This window comes from Eurosta solidaginis, chromosome 1 (assembly GCF_040869045.1).
Source record: "Eurosta solidaginis isolate ZX-2024a chromosome 1, ASM4086904v1, whole genome shotgun sequence".
Lineage (NCBI taxonomy): Eukaryota > Metazoa > Arthropoda > Insecta > Diptera > Tephritidae > Eurosta > Eurosta solidaginis.
The window spans coordinates 370973809-370994985 of record NC_090319.1 but is presented as its reverse complement, the minus strand read 5'-3'; the positions used below and the strand labels follow the sequence as shown (position 1 = coordinate 370994985).

Genomic DNA, 21177 nt, shown 5'->3' with positions numbered 1-21177 from the left:
ATCTATTATTAGACAGTTTTGGATGCTGCCATCCTTGATAAAAAAAACTTCTCTGATCCTTCTACATAGAAAGTCGATCCACGCCGATCTAGGTTAGGTTAGGTTGAAGTGGCTACCTCCGCTGTCCAAGCGGAGACTAACGTAGGCCGTTGTGCTACCACGCGGGGCCCCTATTTCCTATTTCCTTACTTCCGAAAAATGTTAAAATGTTTAGACCCCAGTGAGGCTAAACCTTGCGTTTGAAACGCAAGATGTCGTTTGTGTGCGCAGATTCAAGCTCCACAAGACCCCCAAAGGAGTGTCTGTGGAGGCATCGGTACCTGGTTTTTGACAGTGCGGGACAGTGGCACAAATAGTGATCCACGCTTTCTATCTCCTTCTCGTCCCTACAGCTGCCGCAGAAGTCATTTGTCTGCAGGCCCATAGAGGCACCATAAGTGCCCATGAGACAGTGACCTGTAAGAAGGCCCACTAGTGGGCTTATAGAGATACCTTAACAGTATCACCGATTGCGATCTCTTTTCATCCAGCTTAGGCCAGATTTTGCTTCCATAGCCCATCTGGCGTTAGCCTGATCCGGGAATAGAGATCGCAAGCAGTGCTTGCAGGTGTTTGGAGGAGGGCTGGCCCAACCATCGTAGGTTATTGTTTGCAGGTTGGTGCCTTCCCTAGCTAGCTCATCCGCAGCGCAGTTTCCTGAGATGTGAGATGTCACAGTGGCATTTATCAGCGAGCTTGTTGAGGGTTTCTCCGCACTTCAACGCCACTATTGACGAGGTGTTACTGCATTGCAGGCATTTTATGGCAGCTTGGCTGTCCGAGAAAATTGAAATAGAATTGGTCACCTGCACGTTAGCAAGATAGAGGGCTGCTTCCCAGATAGCTATAAGTTCAGCCTGAAAAACACTGCAGTGGTCGGGTAAGCGTAATCTCTCGCTTAGATTAAGCTTTTCTGAGAATATACCGCTGCCGACACTGTTGTTCAGTTTAGAGCCATCCGATCACGCCGATTTAGCTCTACGGTCATTCCGTTACCATGTTTGTTGCAATGCCATAGCACTCAAATTATAGAAACGCGATGTCGAATCCCTGGATTCATGCCCTATGTGCCATTATACGGATATACCTAGTTTGTTTTATTGTGATACAGGAGTCGTTAATATTGATTTAATATTGAGAAGAATACGCCTGCCCCCCTATGTACGCCCAAGAGCACCTTGGTATACCTTAATCTCCCATCCACTCTTTTCTTCCTCGCCGACTCCTTGATATCGCTGATCACTTTGGCGAACATGGTAGATAACTGTACTACTACGTGATCTGCATTGCCACCACTCTTAATTTTCGAACACATCTTTTTAAGTACATCACTTATTGAGGGCAATGATGATCTGTGGATCCCACTCCATGGGGTTGACTCACCCACATACTGCGTAATACAAGATAACTGAGGCTTTTGAAATCATGAGTTATGTGAACCTACAGCCGCTCGATGCTTCCCAATATCGACTTTTAGAAATACTCGCAAAGCTTTTGAACGTGGTTTCGATAGTCGAATGAGGGTGTCCTAAGTAAGACTGGTGGCGGGCTCTGAAATGCCTCTGCAGAAACGCCTCGTACCCATGCCCGGTTCTCAGAGTGTAGTAAACACATTATGTTTATCAAGAAGGGCTTTAGTTCAGCTTTGCTGTCTGGATCATACTCCCATAGAGAAAATTTTTGAGCCGCTTTTAAAGGTTATGAAATGTGTTAAGCCCGGTCGGAGCGTCTTCATCCAATCGCATAACATGACCCAGCCAGCTAAGTCTTTGGGCTTCTATCTTCATAGAGTAAAGCTCATACAGCTCATCATTTCACCTCCTTCGATGCTCGCCGTCGACATCACGGATGGGTCCATAATTCTTCCGGCGAACTTATAAAAACCGAACCAAGCGCACACAGTGATGGTCCTTTCAAGTTAAGCAGGCTATTTCCTCTAGCTCTTGTTGAAAGTCTACTCCACCAAATCAGAGATACATAGCTTATAACATCGCTCCAGAAGACACATTGTACCGAAAACGCACTGTAGTCTTAAGCTTTGACTTCGGAGTTGTTTGCTACATGGGATCATAAAAAAAATGAAAGGTGCGATAACCTCCGAAGCGATTTAAGGCCAAGCTTCTCTTCCAATTTGCGTCGTGCTCCTTTTAATTTTTCTTACAAATTGCCGGGACGGGACCTACTTGTTTTATGCCGACTCCGAAAGGCATCTGCAAGGCAGATGTTTTCACTGAGAGCTTTTCATGGCAGAAATGGCGACCCCGCTTAGAAAAATTTTCCTTTAATTGAAAAAAAACTTGTTTCTAAATTTTTTTGATTTTGATGTTGCTTTGCCCGGGGCGTGACCCAGGATCTTCGGTGTGGTAGGCGGAACACGCTACCATCACACCACGGCAGCCTGGATTCAGACCAAGCCTCTCTCCATAATTTGCGTCGTGCTCCTTTTTAATTTTTTTCTACAAATCGGCGCCAGCTGCAAGAAAGATACATTTTCACTGTGAAACTTTTTCTGACAGAAATACACTCGTAGTGTTTGTCAAACCACTGCCGAGGTGCGAGCACGTTTAGAAAAACTTTTTTTCTAATTGAAAAACTTTTCTAAATTTTTGTTGCTTTGCCCGGAACTTGAACACAGTCCCCTCGGTGTGGAAGGACGAGCACGCTACCACCACACCACCGCTGCCGCCATCTTTATTTACTTTAGAAATAAAGACAATATCCGCTAGTCTTCACGTGTGTGGGATTTCAGCTAGTTCCAGTGAAGACCTGAAAATATTTCTTCTCTACAATAGGTAGGATAGCAGTCGCACCGCCCGTCAGTCAAACTCAAAATTTACACGCCATATACGGCACCCTGATAACAATTACCGACCTCATACTTGCATTGAAGAACGCCTTGTGTATTAAGCTTATACCAAGATATGCCGTTTTTTTAGTAAGATTCTTCTGACAAAATTTAATATTGAAATTTTTTACGATTCGCTGAGTTAGAGCATTTCCGAAACGACAGCCGTGGTAAGATGATCTTCCACTCAGCCGACAGGTGCATACAATCTATCATCTAATATATATTATAAATGGGAAAGTTTGGATGTTAAGATGTTTGGATGTTTGGATGTTTAGATGTTTGGATGTTTGGATGTTTGGATGTTTGGATGTTTGTCCAGACGTTTGTCTTTGTGACTCAATAACGCAAGAACGGCTGGACCGATTTGGATGAAATTTTGCACACATATAGCCAATAGTCTAGAAGGATCTACTAGCTATATAGTTTTCAAAAGGGGCGTGGTCCCCGCCCCCTAGGAACAGTTATAATTTAATTATTATATTTTTTCGTCTTTGCGACTGAATCACGCCAGAATGGCTACACGGATTTTGATGAAATTTGGGACACAGACAGTAGTCTACTAGCGAAATTTTTTTCGAACATTGAAAGAGGGGTGGGGGTCCCACGACCCTTCGAGAAATTATTTTTCATAATTTTTACACATTATAACTTTACGTATACTGGCCTTCACCAATATCACAGACTCAAGGGGTCAAATAAGTCGAGGGCTTACAAAGTAAGCAGTGACACCCTCCGACCGCCCCCCTTTATCTCCCCCTCTGGTGTAAGATCCATAAATTGTTATAACTCAATCTAAATTTTCTCCTAAATCAATAGTTTTTGGTATCTGGTACATACAGAACGAGATCTAGACAATTTTGGAGGAACGATCAGTGGTCCTCTCCTCTACTCCCGCCATCCGCCTTCCATCAATTGTTTTTATTAGCACGCTTTTATTAGCTTTACCTGTATGTTTCTATCTAAATTTTTATTCGCTCCAATGCGCCTGCTGCCTTATTAACATGGTTTTATAATTAGCTTCACCTTATTTGTAATCCCGTAAGGGTCATATCGAGACCCTTCCGGGATCATTTCTGGATGTTTTTCGGGATCGGTCCGGGATTACGCCGGGGTAATTTCGGGACTTTTTCGGGACTATTTCGGGATCATTTTGGGACCCTTCCGGGATCATTTCTGTATAGTTTACGGGATCCGTCCGGGATCCCGTCGGGGTTATTTTGGAACATTTTCGGGACTATTCCGGAATCATTTCGGGACTATTTCGCGATCATTTGGGGACCCTTCCGGCATCATTTCTGGATGGTTTTCGGGATCCGTGCGGGATCTCGTCGGGGTCATATGGGGACTTTTTCGGGATCATTTGAGGGCTCTTCCGACATCATTTCTGGATGGTTTTCGGGATCCGTCCAGGATATCGTCGGGGTCATTTGGGGACTTTTTCGGGATCATTTGGGGGCTCTTCCGGCATCATTTCTGGATGGTTTTCGGGATCCGTCCGGGATCTCGTCGGGGTCATTTGGGGACTTTTTCGGGATCATTTTGGGGCTCATCCGGCATCATTTCTGGATGGTTTTCGGGATCCGTCCGGGATCCCGTCGGGGTCATTTCGGGACTTTTTCGAGACTAATACGGGATCATTTGGGAACCCTTTCGGCATCATTTCTGGATGGTTTTCGGGATCCGTCCGGGATCCCGTCGGGGCCATTTCGGGACTTTTTCGCGACTAATACGGGATCATTTGGGAACCCTTTCGGCATCATTTCTGGATGGTTTTCGGGATCCGTCCGGGATCCCATTAGGGTAATTTCGGGACTATTAGGGGATCATTTGGGAACCTTTCCGGCATCATTTCTGGATAATTTTCGGGATCCATCCGGGATGCCGACGAGGTCATTTCGGAACTATTTCGGGATCATTTTGGATACCTACCGGCATCATTTCTGGATGGTTTTTGGGATTCGTCCGGGATCCCGTCGTGGTCCTTTCGGGACTTTTTTTCGACTAATACGGGATCATTTGCGGACCCTTTCGCCATCATTTCTGGATAGTTGTCGGGACCCCGTCACGGTCATTTCGGGACTATTAGGGGATCATTTGAGGACCTTTCCGGCATCATTTCTGTATTGTTTTCGGAATCCTTTCGGGATCCCGTCAGGGTCATTTTGGGACTTTTTTGGGCTAATACGGGATCATTTGGGGATCCTCTAGGGGTCGTTTCGTGACTTTTTCTGTTTTATTTCGGGATCATTTGGGGACCCTTCCGGCTTAATTTCTTGATGGTTTGCCGGATCCATCAGGGTCATTTCGGGACCATTTTGGGATCATTTGGGGACCCTTCCGAGATCATTTCTGGATCCGTCCGGGATGCCGTAGGAGCCATTTCGGGATTTTTTGTTACTTTTCCGGGATAGTTTTTGGACCCTTCCGGGATCATTTCTGGATCTGTGCGGGATCCCATCTGGGTCATTTCCGGACTATTTCGGGATCATTTTGGGATCCTTCCGGAATCATTTCTGTATGGTTTTCGCGATCCGTCGTTGATTCCCTCGGAGCCATTTCGGAACCTTTTCTGGAGTATGTCGGGGTCATTTGGGGAATTTTTCGGGATCATTTGGGGCTCTTCCGGCATCATTTCTGGATGGTTTTCGGGATCCGTGCGGGATCTCGTCGGGGTCATTTGGGGACTTTTTCGGGATCATTTGGGGGCTCTTCCGGCATCATTTCTGGATGGTTTTCGGGATCCGTCCGGGATATCGTCGGGGTCATTTGGGGACTTTTTCGGGATCATTTGGGGGCTCTTCCGGCATCATTTCTGGATGGTTTTCGGGATCCGTCCGGGATCCCATCAGGGTAATTTCGGGACTATTAGGGGATCATTTGTGGACCTTTCCGGCATCATTTCTGGATAGTTTACGGTATCCATCCGGGATGCCGACGAGGTCATTTCGGGATTATTTCGGGATCATTTGGGATACCTACCGGCATCATTTCTGGATGGTTTTTGGGATTCGTCCGGGATCCCGTCGGGGTCATTTCGGGACTTTTTCTCGACTAATACAGGATCATTTGCGGACCCTTTCGGCATAATTTCTGGATAGTTGTCGGGGTCCGTTCGGGATCCCGTCACGGTCATTTCGGAACTATTAGGGGATCATTTGAGGACCTTTCCGGCATCATTTCTGGATAGTTTTTGGAATCCTTTCGGGATCCCGTCAGGGTCATTTCGGGGCTTTTTCGGGATCATTTAAGGATGGCTTTCAGGATTCGTCCGGGAACCCGTCAGGGTAATTTCTGGACTTTTCCGAAACTATTTCGGGATCATTTTGGGACCTTCCCAAGATCATTTCTGGATGGATTTCGGGATTTGTCCGGGATGCCCTCAGGGTCATTTTGGGACTATTAGGTGAACATTTGAGGACCGTTCCGGCATCACTTCTGGATGGTTTTCGGTATCCGTTCAGATTCCCGTCGGAATAATTGCGGGACTTTTTCGGGATCATTGGGGTCTCTTCCAAAATCATTTCTGGATGGTTTTTGGGATTCGTCCGGCATCCCGTCGGGGTCATTTCGGGACTTTTTCTCGACTAATACGGGATCATTTGCGGGCCCTTTCGGTATCATTTCTGGATAGTTGTCGGGATCCGTTCGGGATCCCGTCAGGGTCTTTTCGGAACTATTGGGAGATCATTTGAGGACCTTTCCCGCATCATTTCTGGTTAGTTTTCGGGATCCTTTCCGGGTCCCATCAGGGTCATTTCGGGACTTTTTCGGCATCATTTAAGATTGGTTTTCAGGATTCGTCCGGTATCCGTCAGGGTGATTTCTGGACTTTTCCCAGACTATTTCGGGATAATTTTGGGACCCTCCCAAGATCATTTCTGGATGGATTTCGGGATCTGTCCGGGATGCCGTCAGGGTCATTTTGGGACTATTAGGTGATCATTTGAGGACTTTTTCGGCATCACTTCTGGATGGTTTTCGGTATCCGCTCAGGATCCCGTCGGAATTATTGCGGGACTTTTTCGGGATCATTTGGTGTCCCTTCCGGCATCATTTCTGGCTGGTTTTTGGGATTCGTCCGGCATCCCGTCGGGTTCATTTCAGGACTTTTTCTCGACTAATACGGGATCATTTGCGGGCCATTTCGGCATCATTTCTAGATAGTTGTCGGGATCCGTTCGGGATCCCGTCAGGGTCTTTTCGGAACTATTAGGTGTTCATTTGAGGACATTTCCGGCATCATTTCTGGATAGTTTTCGGGATCCTTTCGGGGTCCAGTCAGGGTCATTTCAGGACTTTTTCGGGATCATTTAGAGATGGCTTTCAGGATTCGTCCGGGAACCCGTCAGGGTAATTTCTGAACTTTTCCGAGACTATTTCGGGATAATTTTGGGACCTTCCCAAGATCATTCTGGATGGATTTTGGGATCAGTCCGGGATGCCGTCAGGGTCATTTTGGTATTAGGTGATCATTTGAGGACCTTTCCGGCATCACTTCTGGATGGTTATCGGTATGCGATCAGGATCCCCTCGGAATCATTGCGGGACTTTTTCGGGATAATTTGGGGTCCCTCCCAAGATCATTTCTTGATGGATTTCGGGATCTGTCCGGGATCCCGTCAGGGTCATTTAGGGGTGCGTTCGAGATCCCGTCAGGGTCATTTCGGGATTTCTTCGGGAATATATCGGGATCATTTCTGGATGGTTTATGGGATCCGTCCATGACCCCTTAAGGGTCATTTCGGGACTATTAGGTGATCATTTGAGGACCTTTGCGGCATCACTTCTGGATGATTTTCGGTATCCGTTCGGGATCCCGTCGGAATCAATGCGGGAATTTTACGGAATCATTTGGGATTCCTTCCGGCATCATTTCTGGATGGTTTTTGGGATTTGTCCGGGATCCCGTCGGGGTTATTTCGGGACCTTTTCGGGGCTAATACGGGATCATTTGGGGATCCTCTAGGGGTCGTTTCGTGACTTTTTCTGTATTATTTCGGGATCGTTTTGGGACCCTTTCGGCATAATTTCTTGATGGTTTGCCGGATCCATCAGGGTCATTTCGGGACCATTTTGGTATCATTTGGGGACCCTTCCGAGATCATTTCTGGATCCGTCCGGGATGCCGTAGGAGCCATTTCGGGATTTTTTGTTACTTTTCCGGGATAGTTTTTGCACCCTTCCGGGATCATTTCTGGATCTGTGCGGGATCCCATCTGGGTCAATTCCGGACTATTTCGTGATCATTTTGGAATCCTTCCGGAATCATTTCTGTATGGTTTTCGCGATCCATCGTGGATCCCCTCGGAGATATTTCGGAACTTTTTCTGGAGTTAGTCGGGATAATTTAGGGACCCTTCCTGGATATTTTCTGGATGGTTTCTGAGATCCGTCCGGGAGCCCGTCAGGGTAATTTCGGAACTTTTTCGGGACTATTTCGGGATCAATTTGGTACCCTTCAGGCATCATTTCTGTGTGGTTATCTGGATAAGTCTAGAATCGTGTCGTTGTCATTTCGGGTTTTTTTGGGACTACTTCGGGAACTTTTGGAAACACTTCCGGGGCGTTTCTGGATGGTTTTCGGGATCCGTCCGCGATAGCGTCGGGGTCATTTCGTGGCTTTTTCTGGATAATTTCGTTATCATTTTGGGATCCTATCAGGTTATCAGCTCAAAAAGTTCTTTTTTTACTCAATTACAAAAATAAAATGCATTAGACAGAAAAAAAATTTTAAACAGATAACTTTATAAGCAGGCTAACGTGAATAGCCCACATATTTCATTTTCTCCTTGCGGACGGGGCCGCGGGTAAAGGCTAATATCTAATCTAATATTATATTATAAATGGGAAAGTTTGGATGTTAAGATGTTTGGATGTTTGGATGTTTAGATGTTTGGATGTTTGGATGTTTGGATGTTTGGATGTTTGGATGTTTGTCCAGACGTTTGTCTTTGTGACTCAATAACGCAAGAACGGCTGGACCGATTTGGATGAAATTTTGCACACATATAGCCAATAGTCTAGAAGGATCTACTAGCTATATATTTTTCAAAAGGGGCGTGGTCCCCGCCCCCTAGGAACAGTTATAATTTAATTATTATATTTTTTCGTCTTTGCGACTGAATCACGCCAGAATGGCTACACGGATTTTGATGAAATTTGGGACACAGACAGTAGTCTACTAGCGAAATTTTTTTCGAACATTGAAAGAGGGGTGGGGGTCCCACGACCCTTCGAGAAATTATTTTTCATAATTTTTACACATTATAACTTTACGTATACTGGCCTTCACCAATATCACAGACTCAAGGGGTCAAATAAGTCGAGGGCTTACAAAGTAAGCAGTGACACCCTCCGACCGCCCCCCTTTATCTCCCCCTCTGGTGTAAGATCCATAAATTGTTATAACTCAATCTAAATTTTCTCCTAAATCAATAGTTTTTGGTATCTGGTACATACAGAACGAGATCTAGACAATTTTGGAGGAACGATCAGTGGTCCTCTCCTCTACTCCCGCCATCCGCCCTCCATCAATTGTTTTTATTAGCACGCTTTTATTAGCTTTACCTGTATGTTTCTATCTAAATTTTTATTCGCTCCAATGCGCCTGCTGCCTTATTAACATGGTTTTATAATTAGCTTCACCTTATTTGTAATCCCGTAAGGGTCATATCGAGACCCTTCCGGGATCATTTCTGGATGGTTTTCGGGATCGGTCCGGGATTACGCCGGGGTAATTTCGGGACTTTTTCGGGACTATTTCGGGATCATTTTGGGACCCTTCCGGGATCATTTCTGTATAGTTTACGGGATCCGTCCGGGATCCCGTCGGGGTTATTTTGGAACATTTTCGGGACTATTCCGGAATCATTTCGGGACTATTTCGCGATCATTTGGGGACCCTTCCGGCATCATTTCTGGATGGTTTTCGGGATCCGTGCGGGATCTCGTCGGGGTCATATGGGGACTTTTTCGGGATCATTTGAGGGCTCTTCCGACATCATTTCTGGATGGTTTTCGGGATCCGTCCAGGATATCGTCGGGGTCATTTGGGGACTTTTTCGGGATCATTTGGGGGCTCTTCCGGCATCATTTCTGGATGGTTTTCGGGATCCGTCCGGGATCTCGTCGGGGTCATTTGGGGACTTTTTCGGGATCATTTTGGGGCTCATCCGGCATCATTTCTGGATGGTTTTCGGGATCCGTCCGGGATCCCGTCGGGGTCATTTCGGGACTTTTTCGAGACTAATACGGGATCATTTGGGAACCCTTTCGGCATCATTTCTGGATGGTTTTCGGGATCCGTCCGGGATCCCGTCGGGGCCATTTCGGGACTTTTTCGCGACTAATACGGGATCATTTGGGAACCCTTTCGGCATCATTTCTGGATGGTTTTCGGGATCCGTCCGGGATCCCATTAGGGTAATTTCGGGACTATTAGGGGATCATTTGGGAACCTTTCCGGCATCATTTCTGGATAATTTTCGGGATCCATCCGGGATGCCGACGAGGTCATTTCGGGACTATTTCGGGATCATTTGGGATACCTACCGGCATCATTTCTGGATGGTTTTTGGGATTCGTCCGGGATCCCGTCGTGGTCCTTTCAGGACTTTTTTCGACCAATACGGGATCATTTGCGGACCCTTTCGGCATCATTTCTGGATAGTTGTCGGGATCCCGTCACGGTCATTTCGGGACTATTAGGGGATCATTTGAGGACCTTTCCGGCATCATTTCTGTATTGTTTTCGGAATCCTTTCGGGATCCCGTCAGGGTCATTTTGGGACTTTTTTGGGCTAATACGGGATCATTTGGGGATCCTCTAGGGGTCGTTTCGTGACTTTTTCTGTTTTATTTCGGGATCATTTGGGGACCCTTCCGGCTTAATTTCTTGATGGTTTGCCGGATCCATCAGGGTCATTTCGGGACCATTTTGGGATCATTTGGGGACCCTTCCGAGATCATTTCTGGATCCGTCCGGGATGCCGTAGGAGCCATTTCGGGATTTTTTGTTACTTTTCCGGGATAGTTTTTGGACCCTTCCGGGATCATTTCTGGATCTGTGCGGGATCCCATCTGGGTCATTTCCGGACTATTTCGGGATCATTTTGAGATCCTTCCGGAATCATTTCTGTATGGTTTTCGCGATCCGTCGTTGATTCCCTCGGAGCCATTTCGGAACCTTTTCTGGAGTATGTCGGGGTCATTTGGGGAATTTTTCGGGATCATTTGGGGCTCTTCCGGCATCATTTCTGGATGGTTTTCGGGATCCGTGCGGGATATAGTCGGGGTCATTTGGGGACTTTTTCGGGATCATTTGGGGGCTCTTCCGGCATCATTTCTGGATGGTTTTCGGGATCCGTCCGGGATCCCATCAGGGTAATTTCGGGACTATTAGGGGATCATTTGTGGACCTTTCCGGCATCATTTCTGGATAATTTACGGTATCCATCCGGGATGCCGACGAGGTCATTTCGGGATTATTTCGGGATCATTTGGGATACCTACCGGCATCATTTCTGGATGGTTTTTGGGATTCGTCCGGGATCCCGTCGGGGTCATTTCGGGACTTTTTCTCGACTAATACGGGATCATTTGCGGACCCTTTCGGCATAATTTCTGGATAGTTGTCGGGGTCCGTTCGGGATCCCGTCACGGTCATTTCGGAACTATTAGGGGATCATTTGAGGACCTTTCCGGCATAATTTCTGGATAGTTTTTGGAATCCTTTCGGGATCCCGTCAGGGTCATTTCGGGGCTTTTTCGGGATCATTTAAGGATGGCTTTCAGGATTCGTCCGGGAACCCGTCAGGGTAATTTCTGGACTTTTCCGAAACTATTTCGGGATCATTTTGGGACCTTCCCAAGATCATTTCTGGATGGATTTCGGGATTTGTCCGGGATGCCCTCAGGGTCATTTTGGGACTATTAGGTGAACATTTGAGGACCGTTCCGGCATCACTTCTGGATGGTTTTCGGTATCCGTTCAGATTCCCGTCGGAATAATTGCGGGACTTTTTCGGGATCATTGGGGTCCCTTCCAAAATCATTTCTGGATGGTTTTTGGGATTCGTCCGGCATCCCGTCGGGGTCATTTCGGGACTTTTTCTCGACTAATACGGGATCATTTGCGGGCCCTTTCGGTATCATTTCTGGATAGTTGTCGGGATCCGTTCGGGATCCCGTCAGGGTCTTTTCGGAACTATTGGGAGATCATTTGAGGACCTTTCCCGCATCATTTCTGGTTAGTTTTCGGGATCCTTTCCGGGTCCCATCAGGGTCATTTCGGGACTTTTTCGGCATCATTTAAGATTGGTTTTCAGGATTCGTCCGGTATCCGTCAGGGTGATTTCTGGACTTTTCCCAGACTATTTCGGGATAATTTCTGGATGGATTTCGGGATCTGTCCGGGATGCCGTCAGGGTCATTTTGGGACTATTAGGTGATCATTTGAGGACTTTTTCGGCATCACTTCTGGATGGTTTTCGGTATCCGCTCAGGATCCCGTCGGAATTATTGCGGGACTTTTTCGGGATCATTTGGTGTCCCTTCCGGCATCATTTCTGGCTGGTTTTTGGGATTCGTCCGGCATCCCGTCGGGTTCATTTCGGGACTTTTTCTCGACTAATACGGGATCATTTGCGGGCCATTTCGGCATCATTTCTAGATAGTTGTCGGGATCCGTTCGGGATCCCGTCAGGGTCTTTTCGGAACTATTAGGTGTTCATTTGAGGACATTTCCGGCATCATTTCTGGATAGTTTTCGGGATCCTTTCGGGGTCCGGTCAGGGTCATTTCGGGACTTTTTCGGGATCATTTAGAGATGGCTTTCAGGATTCGTCCGGGAACCCGTCAGGGTAATTTCTGAACTTTTCCGAGACTATTTCGGGATAATTTTGGGACCTTCCCAAGATCATTTCTGGATGGATTTTGGGATCAGTCCGGGATGCCGTCAGGGTCATTTTGGTATTAGGTGATCATTTGAGGACCTTTCCGGCATCACTTCTGGATGGTTATCGGTATCCGATCAGGATCCCCTCGGAATCATTGCGGGACTTTTTCGGGATAATTTGGGGTCCCTCCCAAGATCATTTCTTGATGGATTTCGGGATCTGTCCGGGATCCCGTCAGGGTCATTTAGGGGTGCGTTCGAGATCCCGTCAGGGTCATTTCGGGACTTCGGGAATATATCGGGATCATTTCTGGATGGTTTATGGGATCCGTCCATGACCCCTTAAGGGTCATTTCGGGACTATTAGGTGATCATTTGAGGACCTTTGCGGCATCACTTCTGGATGATTTTCGGTATCCGTTCGGGATCCCGTCGGAATCAATGCGGGAATTTTACGGAATCATTTGGGATTCCTTCCGGCATCATTTCTGGATGGTTTTCGGGATTTGTCCGGGATCCCGTCGGGGTTATTTCGGGACCTTTTCGGGGCTAATGCGGGATCATTTGGGGATCCTCTAGGGGTCGTTTCGTGACTTTTTCTGTATTATTTCGGGATCGTTTTGGGACCCTTTCGGCATAATTTCTTGATGGTTTGCCGGATCCATCAGGGTCATTTCGGGACCATTTTGGGATCATTTGGGGACCCTTCCGAGATCATTTCTGGATCCGTCCGGGATGCCGTAGGAGCCATTTCGGGATTTTTTGTTACTTTTCCGGGATAGTTTTTGCACCCTTCCGGGATCATTTCTGGATCTGTGCGGGATCCCATCTGGGTCAATTCCGGACTATTTCGTGATCATTTTGGAATCCTTCCGGAATCATTTCTGTATGGTTTTCGCGATCCATCGTGGATCCCCTCGGAGATATTTCGGAACTTTTTCTGGAGTTAGTCGGGATAATTTAGGGACCCTTCCTGGATATTTTCTGGATGGTTTCTGAGATCCGTCCGGGAGCCCGTCAGGGTAATTTCGGAACTTTTTCGGGACTATTTCGGGATCAATTTGGTACCCTTCAGGCATCATTTCTGTGTGGTTATCTGGATAAGTCTAGAATCGTGTCGTTGTCATTTCGGGTTTTTTTGGGACTACTTCGGGAACTTTTGGAAACACTTCCGGGGCGTTTCTGGATGGTTTTCGGGATCCGTCCGCGATAGCGTCGGGGTCATTTCGTGGCTTTTTCTGGATAATTTCGTTATCATTTTGGGATCCTATCAGGTTATCAGCTCAAAAAGTTCTTTTTTTACTCAATTACAAAAATAAAATGCATTAGACAGAAAAAAAATGTTAAACAGATAACTTTATAAGCAGGCTAACGTGAATAGCCCACATATTTCATTTTCTCCTTGCGGACGGGGCCGCGGGTAAAGGCTAATATCTAATCTAATATATATTATAAATGGGAAAGTTTGGATGTTAAGATGTTTGGATGTTTGGATGTTTGGATGTTTAGATGTTTGGATGTTTGGATGTTTGTCCAGACGTTTGTCTTTGTGACTCAATAACGCAAGAACGGCTGGACCGATTTGGATGAAATTTTGCACACATATAGCCAATAGTCTAGAAGGATCTACTAGCTATATATTTTTCAAAAGGGGCGTGGTCCCCGCCCCCTAGGAACAGTTATAATTTAATTATTATATTTTTTCGTCTTTGCGTCTGAATCACGCCAGAATGGCTACACGGATTTTGATGAAATTTCGGACACAGACAGTAGTCTACTAGCGAAATTTTTTTCGAACATGGAAAGAGGGGTGGGGGTCCCACGACCCCTTCTAGCAAATATTTTTAATAATTTTTACACATTATAACTTTACGTATACTGGCCTTCACCAATATCACAGACTCAAGGGGTCAAATAAGTCGAGGGCTTACAAAGTAAGCAGTGACACCCTCCGCCCGCCCCCTTTATCTCCCCCTCTGGTGTAAAATCTATAAATTGTTATAACTCAATATAAATTTTCTCCTAAATCAATAGTTTTTGGTATCTGGTACATACAGATCGAGATCTAGACAATTTTGGAGGAACGATCAGTGGCCCTCTCCTCTACTCCCGCCATCCGCCCTCCATCAATTGTTTTTATTAGCACGCTTTTATTAGCTTTACCTGTATGTTTCTATGTAACTTTTTATTCGCTCCAATGCGCCTGCTGCCTTATTAACATGGTTTTATAATTAGCTTCACCTTATTTGTAATCCCGTAAGGGTCATATCGAGACCCTTCCGCGATTATTTCTGGATGGTTTTCGGGATCGGTCCGGGATTACGCCGGGGTAATTTCGGGACTTTTTCGGGACTATTTCGGGATCATTTTGGGACCCTTCCGGGATCATTTCTGTATAGTTTTCGGGATCCGTCCGGGATCCCGTCGAGGTTATTTTGGGACATTTTCGGGACTATTCCGGAATCATTTCGGGACTATTTCGCGATCATTTGGGGACCCTTCCGGCATCATTTCTGGATGGTTTTCGGGATCCGTCCGGGATCGCGTCGGGGTACTTTCGGGATCATTTGCGTACCTTCGAGAGATAAATTCTTGATGGTTTCCGGGATCATTGCGGGACTTTTTCGGGGTTATTTTGGGTCCCTTTAGGCATCATTTCTGGATGGTCCTCGGGATTCGTCCGGCATCCCGTCGGGGTCATTTCGGGACTTTTTCGCGACTAATACGGGATCATTCGGCATCATTTCTGGACGGTTTTCGGGATCCGTCCGGGATCTCGTCGGGGTCATTTGGGGACTTTTTCGGGATCATTTTGGGGCTCTTCCGGCATCATTTCTGGATGGTTTTCGGGATCCGTCCGGGATCCCGTTGGGGTCATTTCGGGACTTCTTCGCGACTAATACTGGATCATTTCGGAACCCTTTTGGCATCATTTCTGAATGGTTTTCGGGATCCGTCCGGGATCCCATCAGGGTAATTTCGGGACTATTAGGGGATCATTTGGGGACCTTTCCGGCATCATTTCTATTAATTTTCGGGATCCGTCCGGGATGCCGACGAGGTCATTTCGGGACTATTTCGGGATCATTTGGGATACCTACCGGCATCATTTCTGGATGGTTTCTGGGATTCGTCCGGGATCCCGTCGGGGTCATTTCGGGACTTTTTCGCGACTAATACGGGATCATTTGGGAACCCTTTCGGCATCATTTTTGGATGGTTTTCGGGATCCGTCCGGGATCCCATCAGGGTAATTTCGGGACTATTAGGGGATCATTTGGGGACCTTTCCGGCATCATTTCTATTAATTTTCGGGATCCGTCCGGGATGCCGACGAGGTCATTTCGGGATCATTTGGGATACCTACTGGCATCATTTCTGGATGGTTTTTGGGAATCGTCCGGGATCCCGTCGGGGTCATTTCGGGACTTTTTCTCGACTAATACGGGATCATTTGCGGACCCTTTCGGCATCATTTCTGGATAGTTGTCGGGATCTCGTCACGGTCATTTCGGGACTATTAGGGGATCATTTGAGGACCTTTCCGGCATCATTTCTGGATTGTTTTCGGAATCCTTTCGGGATCCCGTCAGGTTCATTTTGGGACTTTCTCGGGATCATTTAAGGATGGCTTTTAGGATTCGTCCGGGAACCCGTCAGGGTAATTTCTGGACTTTTCCGAGACTATTTCGGGATCATTTTGGGACCTTCCCAAGATCATTTCTGGATGGATTTCGGGATCGGTCCGGGATGCCGTCAGGGTCATTTTGGGACTATTAGGTGATCATTTGAGGACTTTTCCGGCATCACTTCTGGATGGTTTTCGGTATCCGTTCAGGATCCCGTCGGAATAATTGCGGGACTTTTTCGGGATCATTTGGGGTCCCTTCTGGCATCATTTCTGGATGGTTTTTGGGATTCGTCCGGCATCCCGTCGAGGCCATTTTGGGACTTTTTCTCGACTAATACGGGATAATTTGCGGGCCCTTTTGGTATCATTTCGGAGCTATTAGGAGATCATTTGAGGACCTTTCCGGCATCATTTCTGGATAGTTTTCGGGATCCTTTCTGGGTCCCATCAGGGTCATTTCGGGACTTTTTCGGCAACATTTAAGATTGGTTTTCAGGATTCGTCCGGGATCCCGTCAGGGTAATTTCTGGACTTTTCCAAGACTATTTCGGGATCATTTTGGGACCTTCCCAAGATCATTTCAGGATGGATTTCGGGATCTGTCCGGGATGCCGTCAGAATCATTTTGGGACTATTAGGTGATCATTTGAGGACCTTTCCGGCATCACTTCTGCATGGTTTTCGGTATCCGTTCAGGATCCCGTCGGAATAATTGCGGCACTTTTTCGGGATCATTTGTGGTCCCATCCGGCATCATTTCTGGATAGTTTTTGGGATTCGTCCGGCATCCCGTCGGGGTCATTTCGGGACTTTTTCTCGACTAATACGGGATCATTTGCGGGCCCTTTCGGCATCATTTCTAGATAGTTGTCGGGATCCGTTCGGGATCCCGTCAGGGTCTTTTCGGAACTATTAGGAGATCATTTGAGGAACTTTCCGGCATCATTTTTGGATAGTTTTCGGAATCCTTTCGGGGTCCCGTCAGGGTCATTTCGGAACTTTTTCGGGATCATTTAGAGATGGCTTTCAGGATTCGTCCGGGAACCCGTCAGGGTAATTTCTGGACTTTTCCGAGACTATTTCGGGATCATTTTGGGACCTTCCCAAGATCATTTCTGGATGGATTTCGGGATCAGTCCGGGATGCCGTCAGGGTCATTTTGGTATTAGGTGATCATTTGAGGACCTTTACGGCATCACTTCTGGATGGTTTTCGGTATCCGATCAGGATCCCGTCGGAATCATTGCGGGACTTTTTCGGGATCATTTGGGGTCCCTCCCAAGATCATTTCTGGATGGATTTCGGGATCTGTCCGGGATCCCGTCAGGGTCATTTAGGGATGCGTTCGAGATCCCGTCAGGGTCATTTCGGGACTTCTTCGGGACTATATCGGGATCATTTCTGGATGTTTTATGGGATCCGTCCATGACCCCTTAAGGGTCATTTCGTGACTATTAGGTGATCATTTGAGGAGCTTTCCGGCATGACTTCTTGATGATTTTCGGTATCCGTTCGGTATCCCGTCGGAATCAATACGGGACTTTTTCGGAATCATTTGGGATCCCTTCCGGCATCATTTCTGGATGGTTTTCGGGATTTGTCCGGGATCCCGTGGGGGTTATTTCGGGACCTTTTCGGGGCTAATACGGGATCATTTGGGGATCCTCTAGGGGTCGTTTCGTGACTTTTTCTGTATTATTTCGGGATCATTTTGGGACCCTTTCAGCATAATTTCTTGATGGTTTGCCGGATCCATCAGGGTCATTTCGGGACCATTTTGGGATAATTTGGGGACGCTTCCGAGATCATTTCTGGATCCGTCCGGGATGCCGTAGGAGCCATTTCGGGATTTTTTGTTACTTTTCCGGGATAGTTTTTGCACCCTTCCGGGATCATTTCTGGATCTGTGCGGGATCTCATCTGGGTCATTTCCGGACTATTTTGGGATCATTTTGGGATCCTTCCGGAATCATTTCTCTATGGTTTTCGCGATCCGTCGTGGATCCCCTCGGAGCCATTTCGGAACTTTTTCTGGAGTATGTCGGGATAATTTTGGGACCCTTCCTGGATATTTTCTGGATGGTTTTTGAGATCCGCCCGGGAGCCCGTCAGGGTCATTTCGGAACCTTTTCGGGATCATTTTGGAACACCTTCAGTGATCATTTCTGTGTGGTTCTCTGGATACGTCTAGAATCGTGTCGCTGTCATCTCGGGTTTTTTTGAGACTATTCGGGGAACTTTTGGAGACCCTTTCGGGGCATTTCTGGATGGTTTTCGGGATCCGTCCGCGATAGCGTGGGGGTCATTTCGTAGCTTTTTCTGGATAATTTCGGGATCATTTGGGATCCTGTCAGGTTATCAGCTCATTTAGTTCTTTTTTTTACTCAATTACAAAAATAAAATGCATTAGACAGAAAACGCGAATAGCCCATATATTTAAATTTCTCCTTGCGGACGGGGCCGCGGGTAAAGGCTAGTATTTAATAAACTTGAACGTCCCCCAATTTCAGTTACAATCAATAGAAAATCAATCTAAATTATGCTTACATGAATACCAACTAATGAAATGAAAAACGATGTATGAACCAAAAATTTCGAAAAACCAAAGCAAAGCGTTCAATTCCAAACCAAAAAGCATGAGTTATGAATTTATATACTTACCCTAAATCCAGGCCATTTGCATATTGTGACTGTTGCCTGTAAAGTCCGCCAATTCCAACTCCATTCGCGCTTTTGCCAACATTTGGTCCTTTCGCAGCCAATTGCTGTTGTTGTTGCTGAAATGCATGCAAAGCTTCGCTTACCAATGTGCGTACTGGTATTTTTACAACTTGCTTCACCGTTGCCACATTTGTTATCGGCTGATGATTTGATGGCACATGTAACTCTGGATATGGATAAACCGCATGCCTTATGGGGCTATGCTGCGGATAGTTGACTTGTGTGTTGGCGTCTAATTGTTGCTGCTGCTGATTGAGTTTGGGATGAGTGAGAGGCGGTGGTGTAGGCGCGGATTGTGAATTATCAGTTTCACTGAGTACAACAATTTGTGACTGTGGGCGTTGTTGTTGCTGTTGCTGCTGTGACTGTTGCAGTTTAATGGAATTTTCACGCTCCTTAACGCGTTCACGTTGCTTATGTTGTTGTTTATTAATACGTATACGTTGTTGTAGATATTGTACATATTTTTCCTGTGGCGTCATTGTCTCATCATTCAAGTGAACATGCGACGTGGAATCATCCTGATGCGGTGACTCATGCTGCTGCTGTTGTAACTCCTGTGATGGTGCAGTGCCATCGAAATAATTCTCTGGTTGTGGTGATTGAAAATTCGCATATTGTTGTTGATTTCGCGTTGAATGCAATTGTGAATGGGAATGCTGTTGTGTATATGTTGTCTGTTGTTGTTGTATCTGAGTTTGTTTTGGCGACGTCTGTATGGTTGTTGTTGTTGGATGAACAGGTGCTGATGCCTCATTGATAATGTGGTAGATGGGACTACATGATGATGACCACAAAAAAGACAATACGAATAAAGAAGTATGAAAATGAGCGAATGCTTGCAAGTCTGTTTGTGTGTGTGTGTTTTCGTGTGTTACGTGTGCTCGAATTACGTTTAAGCATGAGTAGGCAAAAAATGGTAATATGTATGTAATATAGTGACGAAATCAATCGGTAAGATTAGGTTAAAATTATGAGTAGTTATACACAATGAATGACGCTACAGTTTATGTAATATATTATTTTAAATGTAAGCAATATTTGTAGGCCTTATAGGAGATAAATTCATGTTTATTTTAAGAAGATTTTGAACTACGTGTAACGAAATAGTTTTTCGATCCTACAAACTGAAACTGTTAAGTGGCACCCGTGTTGGTATCCACGTTCCTGCGTCCTCGACGTAAAAGACTACTAAAATCTCAGAGTAATAGAACCGATTCTCATATTCACAAGAACGCCGGCATTGAGAGGTTTCGCGGTGGCGGTGGCTGTCTCATACCTGGGACGTATTTCACAGAAAGACAGAGGTTCTTGCTTAGGGTCTTGTTTCTCAACGCCTGCTATTGGGAAACTGCTCCATTTCTAGCACATTCAAGGTTGTTCACATCTCCCGTATATTTGCGACAGGGGTCAACATGCGATAACTGCACTAGGGGGCTGGTGCTCAGCTAGTCTCTTGAAAGTTTCGTAAAGTTTTCGTTGACCTTTGGACACTATGATACATGATTAGTTTTCAAAACGGTTGAGCAATTGCTTCTAACAGGCGACCACAGACCTTAATTATGGTAAAACAAGAAAGATGGATGACATGTTGATGCGGCAATTTGCGTAGTTGGGTGACTCTTCTCAATTGTCGCAAATGTATTCAGACTTGGTTGACTTGACTTAATCAAGATATAAGAAGAGACTAATAGATGCAAGTGACTATACCCTGAACATGAGTTTCAGGGAGTAGTTGGCCTGCAACCGAGTACTAGCCCCATTTGTTATAGGCTACAACTTATAGCACAACCTCGACAGAGTATTACACAGCCCGTTTACCACCCTCGCTCCATCAAACTAGTCCCCTTTTTAACACGCTTATATTAGCTTCACTTGTTTGTATGCTTGTTTGCAACATCTAGCGGCAGTGGTTAAATAACTCGCTACAAACGAGTTGTGATTAATAGCGGAGACGAACCAAAACCATAATAAAATAAATAAATGTAAGGCGCGATAACCTCCGAAGAGATCTAAGGCCGAGCTTCTCTTCCAATTTGCGTC

General features: G+C 46.1%; 1 protein-coding gene across 1 annotated transcript in view; it reads left to right on the top strand.

The window, feature by feature from the left end:
* fray (frayed) overlaps positions 1-21177 on the top strand; it is a 90903-nt gene that overhangs the window by 57201 nt on the left and 12525 nt on the right. Inside the window, exons 5-6 of the mRNA XM_067768646.1 lie at positions 19172-19346; positions 19587-19830. Coding sequence (XP_067624747.1) covers positions 19172-19346; positions 19587-19830 — 419 coding nt within the window. The remainder of the gene's footprint in view (positions 1-19171; positions 19347-19586; positions 19831-21177) is intronic.